The following is a 6,000-nucleotide window of genomic DNA, read 5'->3' on the forward strand; positions in this document are numbered from 1 at the left end:
TTGAGGTTTACATCGAGACCCTCAACCTATATGGTGGCAACAGACTGTAAGAGACCACAACAGTGGGAGTGAGTCTTCTTCTAGTCCTATGCATAAAACAACCCTCCAAATCTTAGATTTGGAAAGGGCTCATAAAGTTGCAGCATTAAACACATGGACCACTCTAATTTACATGCAATGGTAGAAACTGTTAACCTACTGTCATAATGCTACGGTGCTTGCCCTGTGATGCTGTTATCCTTTAGTCCATTAGCTAGCAAACGGGCCTATTGTTTCCTGTTTTCTGCCTCCCTCCCTTCTTGAATAGAAGGGTTATATTTTCTACTTTCCAGTCTGATGGAACCTTTCCAGAATCTAGCGAATTTTGGAAAATTAACACCAGCGCATCAATTACCTCATTAGCCACCTCTTTCAAAACCCTAGGATGTAGCCCTTTGGGACCTGGAGACTTGCCAGCACGCAGCTCCATTAATTTGCTAGTTTCCCTAGTGATTTCAATTCCACCAAGTTCCTTTCTCCCGATCACCTCCTGATTTGCAGCTATTACTGGAATGTTTTTTGTATCCTTTATAGTGAACACAGAAGTAAAATATTTGTTCATTCTTCTGCCATTTCCTTATTATCAACTATTAACCCCGCACTGTCACTCTCTAGAGGACCAACAATCACTTTACCTACTCTTTTCCTTTTTAAATACCTGTAGAAACAGTTCTACATTTCTAGCTGGCTTCCTCTCATACTCTAATTTCTTGCTCCTGATTAACCTTTCAGTCATTCTCTGCCATTCTTTATATTCTGTCCAATCATCTGTCCTGCCACTCATCTTTGCAGAGTTGTATGCTTTTTCCTTAAGTTTGATGCTTTCCTTAACATCTCTAGTTAATCACAGGTGGTGGGTCCTCCCCTTAGAATTTTTCTTTATAGTAGGGATGTACTTATTCTGAATATCCTGAAATATCCCCTTAAAGATCTGCCACTGCTTCTCTATTGATCTATCCTCTAGCCTAGTTTCCCAGTTCACTTCAGCTACCTCAGCTTTCATCCCCACATTGTTGCCCTTATTTAAGTTTAAGATACTAGTCTTAGACCCGCTCTTCTCCCTTTCAAACTGGATGTAAAATTCAATCATATTGTGGTCACTGCTACGTATGGGTGCCTTTACTCTGAGGTCATTAATTAATCCTGCCATGTTACACAATACCAAGTCCATTATAACCTGCTCCCTGGTTGGTTCCAGAACATGCTACTCTAGGAAACTATCTCAAAAGCATTCTAAGAAATCCTCATCCAGGCTACTACTGCCAATCTGATTTTTCCAGTTTATGTGTAGATTAAAATCACCCATGATCATTGCCGTCCCTTTATCACAAGCACACAATATTTCCTCATGAATATTTTGTCCTACACTGTGGCTACTGTTAGAGGGCCTGTAGACCACACCCACTAAAAACATTTCCCACCCAAACCAATTCTACATCCTGATCTCCTGAACCAAGGTCATCTTTAACTATTGCACAAATGCCCTCTTTTATTAACAGTGCTACCCCTCCACCTTTAACTAGCTTCCTACTCTTCTTGAATGCCATGTACCCTTCAATATTAAGGACCCAATCTTTGTCATCCTGCAGCTACGCCTCCGTAATTGGAATCAGATCATATTTATTTATTTCAGTGTAGGCCATCAATTCATTTGCTTTGTTATGAATGCTACGTGCATTCAGATAGAGAGCCTTCAGTTTTGACTTTTTGTTACCTTTGTAACATCTAGTCTTGACTGTTGATGTATTCTTAGGTTTTTTCTCTCTGTTCTTTCCTGCCATTCTCTGATCCTCATTTCACATATTACTATTTTGCTCTCCTGTCTTGACTCTACACTTTGAATTGCTACCTCTACCCAAACTTGATCCCTCACCCCTCTTGTTTAGTTTAAAGCCCTCTCTACTTCCCTAGTTATGCAATTTGTGAGGACACTCGTCCCAGCATGGTTCAGGTGTAAACCGTCCCAACGGTACTCTGCTCAGTCCCATTATCTGCCTCATTGACAGTCACACCCTCCTGTCCCTCACTGCTGACCAAAACAGATGACCCTATTCTAAGAGGAGTGACTGTCTTCTGGAACAAATTACCCAGGTATTTCTCCCCACCCCTTATGTTGTGCAGTGTCTGCATTTCAGCTTCCAGATCAATAATCCTGATCCGGAATTCCTCAAGCTGCTTACACTTCCTGCAAATTTGTTTGTCATTGATCACCTTGGCGTCCAAAAGCTCCCACATCTCACAGCAGCAACATAACACCTGTCCCACCATTCTAACATGTTATTTAATTTACTTTAATTACCTTCTTCCTATGTATGCTACAATTTACTGTGTTTATTGAATGCTTGTACCACTGACAACAAAGGTTATGTGCTTCTTAACTACAAGGTGTGTCTTCATGTTCTTTGATCCTGTGTCTCCGCCACTCTTCTCGCGTTCTTTTACCCCGTGTCTCCGCTCTCCTCGCGCTTTTACCCTGTGTCTCCGCTGCTCTCCTGGTGCTCTTTTATCCTGTGTCTCTGCTCTCCTTATACTCTTTTATCCTGTGTTTCAGCTGCTTTCCTTGAGCTCGTTTATCCTGTGATTATAATCTTAATACAATCATTCTGTAGAGGGTCTGCCTACATTGCATCTTCTAAAGCAATGATGAATATGTCTGGGCTCCAGTATGTACAAGGCAGGAAATTGCCTAACACAGCCAGGGGAGAGAGAATAAGGAAAACAGATCATATACAAGGGAGCATGGAAGGGAAAAGTTAGAGACAAGTAATGTATAGTTTACCGGAAAGGTTTAATGATGATCTGAGAATACTGAAAAGAAGAAAAACTTGCATTTATATAGCGCCTTCCAACTCAAAATGTCTCAACATGATTTATAGTCTTTAAGGAAACAAAGTTATTAATGCGAGGTCTTCACATACATTAAAGAAGTTGGAACAATATGAAATGCCTTTTTTCTGGATGGGTCCACACTTGTATGTGTTCAGGAAGAACCATTCAGAAGCTTTAAGTGCTGATAATTTTTGCAATGGCCCAGCATTTGCTGGAGCTGGGTATCTGCCCTGTTTGTTTAATTTTTTTTCGCACTCTTTCGCTGGAAGGTTTGAATTTGGATTTACCGCCTCGATGCAGCAGTTTCCTGAAATGCACGGGGAGATTAAGGCCGGGATTTTCTGGCCCCGTCATGGGACCCACCACAGGCGATTCGGCGGCCCAGCCAAAAGCCCATTGACTTTTGGGGGGACTCGACAATCCCAGCGGTGGGGGGGGGCTGGAAAATCCCGCCCTAAGAGTGAGCTCTGGCTTTTGTGACGCGAACGCAAATCATTTGGCAATTTGTGGTGATTCGCAACTCACATCCTGGTCTGGAATTTCACCCTTGAGGCAGGGATTGTGAGTCGGGCCATTTCCTGACGTCACAATCCCACTTCCTGCCTGCCCACGCTATTTCCATGGTGGGGTGGTGGGAATGGGCTGGAGTTGAGCATGCTGCCTCCTGAAGCAAGCCTGTGATGGGGAATGGAGGCAGGCAGATGTCTAGGTGGGCAGGTTAGAAGGCCCCAACTCCATTCACTAGGATTTCAATCCAGCTCAGTAAATGTGTTAGGCACCCTACCCCTCAACCCTCATCCCCACCCCTATGCCCTCTCCATCCCTCATGCCTCCTCATATCCCCCATACTCCTTCCATCGCCCCAATATCCCATAACCCGTTATATCCCCCATGGCACTTACTTTTCCCATACCCCCTCTATATTCCACATACTGCCTTATATCCCCCCATATTCCTAATGCCTACCCATCCAATATCCATAATGGACAAAGCTATCGAGACCTATTATAACATTGGGAAGTCTTTCAGATGCTCATGAAACTGTCAAAATAAACAATCAGCCATCCAAAAACCTCTTCATAAACTTTAATCCTCTTAGGAGCCTATAGAACTGTCAATGAAACACACAATCATTCAAACTCACTTATCCAGAACTACTTCATTCAATTCAGGTTCACAGGGAGTCAGAGCTTATCGTGACAGGCAATGGGCATTAGGCAGGGTGCACCCAGGACAGGACAGCAGTCCATCACAGGGCACACACTCACACACACTGTGAGAAATTTACCATAGCCAGTCCACCTAACCAGCGCACCTTTGGACGATGGGAGGAAATCAGAGCTCCTGACAGAAATCCACGGGGAGAATGTGCAAACTCCACACAGACAGACATCCGAAGTCAGGATCGAGCCTGGGTCCCTGAAACTGTAAGGCAGCAGCACTAACCACTACACCACCATGCTACCCGATCATTCGAACTCCACTTGAAAAAAAGTTAATTCTCTTAAGTATTTATAAAACTGTCTAAATAAACAAACATCTATTCAAAACTTCTTCAGAAAATGTAATCATATTAATCCCTCAGAAACTGTCAATCAAAACAAAGGTCACAGTCCCCTTCACAACTGTATTGACAACCCCTGCTGAACTGAATCCATAATTAAGTGTTTGGAACTCAGCCAAGCATTCATAATGGGATTCCAAGGCACACCTATGTCAAAAAAGCTTCTAGAATTGAATATGGTGGTCATCTGCTCCACTGCTTCAAAAGGCTGAACAGGCAATCAAAGAAAAGATTAAATCGCAGGGGGTGATTGATACATTACAATCTCAATACTGTTGCATGCAGAAGAGCACTTTATCCACTAGAAAACGTACTCTAATGCATCTGAACACTTCCACAAGGCTGGTAAATGTAATGGCCACCTACCTTTTAAGAACAAAGCCATAGCTTCAGTCACCATTACATCATGACATGTGAAGTTGCCAACACCTTTTGGACTTACCTGTCAAAAAGTTCCTAACTCCGGACTAGATTTCCATCATGCTTCATGAGTCTTCTGAGGTGCTGTGACCCACATCTCCTTTCAGAACAGACCCGACTCCATGGAAATAGTGGTGGTCTGAAATGCCTATCTCCACAATGGAGTAGGCAAGGGTAGGATTAATGAGTACGGGCTCACTACCTACACCTTTATCCCAGGGCCATAACGTTTCCACATGAAGGGAATGGGGGCGGGAATCCCAGGCTCCTGTCCCACCCATCTTCTTTGAATCCCACCTGTCTCTATTGCAACATGGACACATGAAAATCTGGGCCCCTATATTTTTGTTGCCTTGAGTTTCTGGCTTTATATACAAATGGCGTGCGAATTTAACAAGCCGTTAGTTTCCCTGAATATTCTGGGACAATGCCTCCTGTAAATAGTAAAATGTTGGATCATGTTGTCATTTGTTTTTTTTTCATCCCCTGTTTAGAATCGCAAATCCGACTTGTGAACGGACGCCACCGATGTGAAGGCCGGGTGGAGATCTACCTGATGGCGCAGTGGGGGACAGTTTGCGATGATGCCTGGGACCTACGGGCAGCTAGGGTGGTCTGCAGACAGCTGGACTGTGGCAGAGCCCTGGCTGCCAAGGTGGAGGCGTATTTCGGGCAGGGCATAGGCATCATCCACCTCGACAACTTAAAATGCAAAGGGAATGAGAGCTTGCTTGTGCAGTGCTCTCACATTGGCTGGGATGTCCACAATTGTGACCATAGGGAAGATGCCAGCGTGATGTGCACACTATGAACAATCTCAATAAAAGCACCAGCCTTTGGCTGTGGGGGCGGAGGCAGAGAGACATGTTGAATATATGTAAATCTATAAATGTGTAAATAGCTCAAAACTACCAAACTGGAATTCCCATATAATGTGCACTTTATATATTTTAATATTATCTCCTGTTACAGGTATAACTCGCAATCATCTTATGAAACATACTTATTTTACTGTACCAGCAAAATGTACTGTTGGGCATCTTGGGGAGAGAAATTTGTTTGTGTAGCACTGTTTCTAGCAGTTGCATACAGACTTGCATTGATTCTATGGGACAGGCAGCACCGCAAGTTGCTACTTATACAGCCTG

General features: G+C 43.5%; 1 protein-coding gene across 1 annotated transcript in view; it reads left to right on the forward strand.

The window, feature by feature from the left end:
- Window positions 1-5,663, forward strand: part of LOC144684373 (scavenger receptor cysteine-rich domain-containing group B protein-like) — a 76,499-nt gene extending 70,836 nt beyond the window's left edge. The window contains 2 exon segments of the mRNA XM_078548071.1: window positions 5,041-5,072; window positions 5,347-5,663. Of these exon segments, the coding sequence (XP_078404197.1) occupies window positions 5,041-5,072; window positions 5,347-5,663 (349 nt within the window).
- The last annotated feature ends 337 nt before the right edge of the window (window positions 5,664-6,000 follow it).

This window comes from Cetorhinus maximus, chromosome 9 (assembly GCF_964194155.1).
Source record: "Cetorhinus maximus chromosome 9, sCetMax3.hap1.1, whole genome shotgun sequence".
In the NCBI taxonomy this organism is placed as follows: domain Eukaryota; kingdom Metazoa; phylum Chordata; class Chondrichthyes; order Lamniformes; family Cetorhinidae; genus Cetorhinus; species Cetorhinus maximus.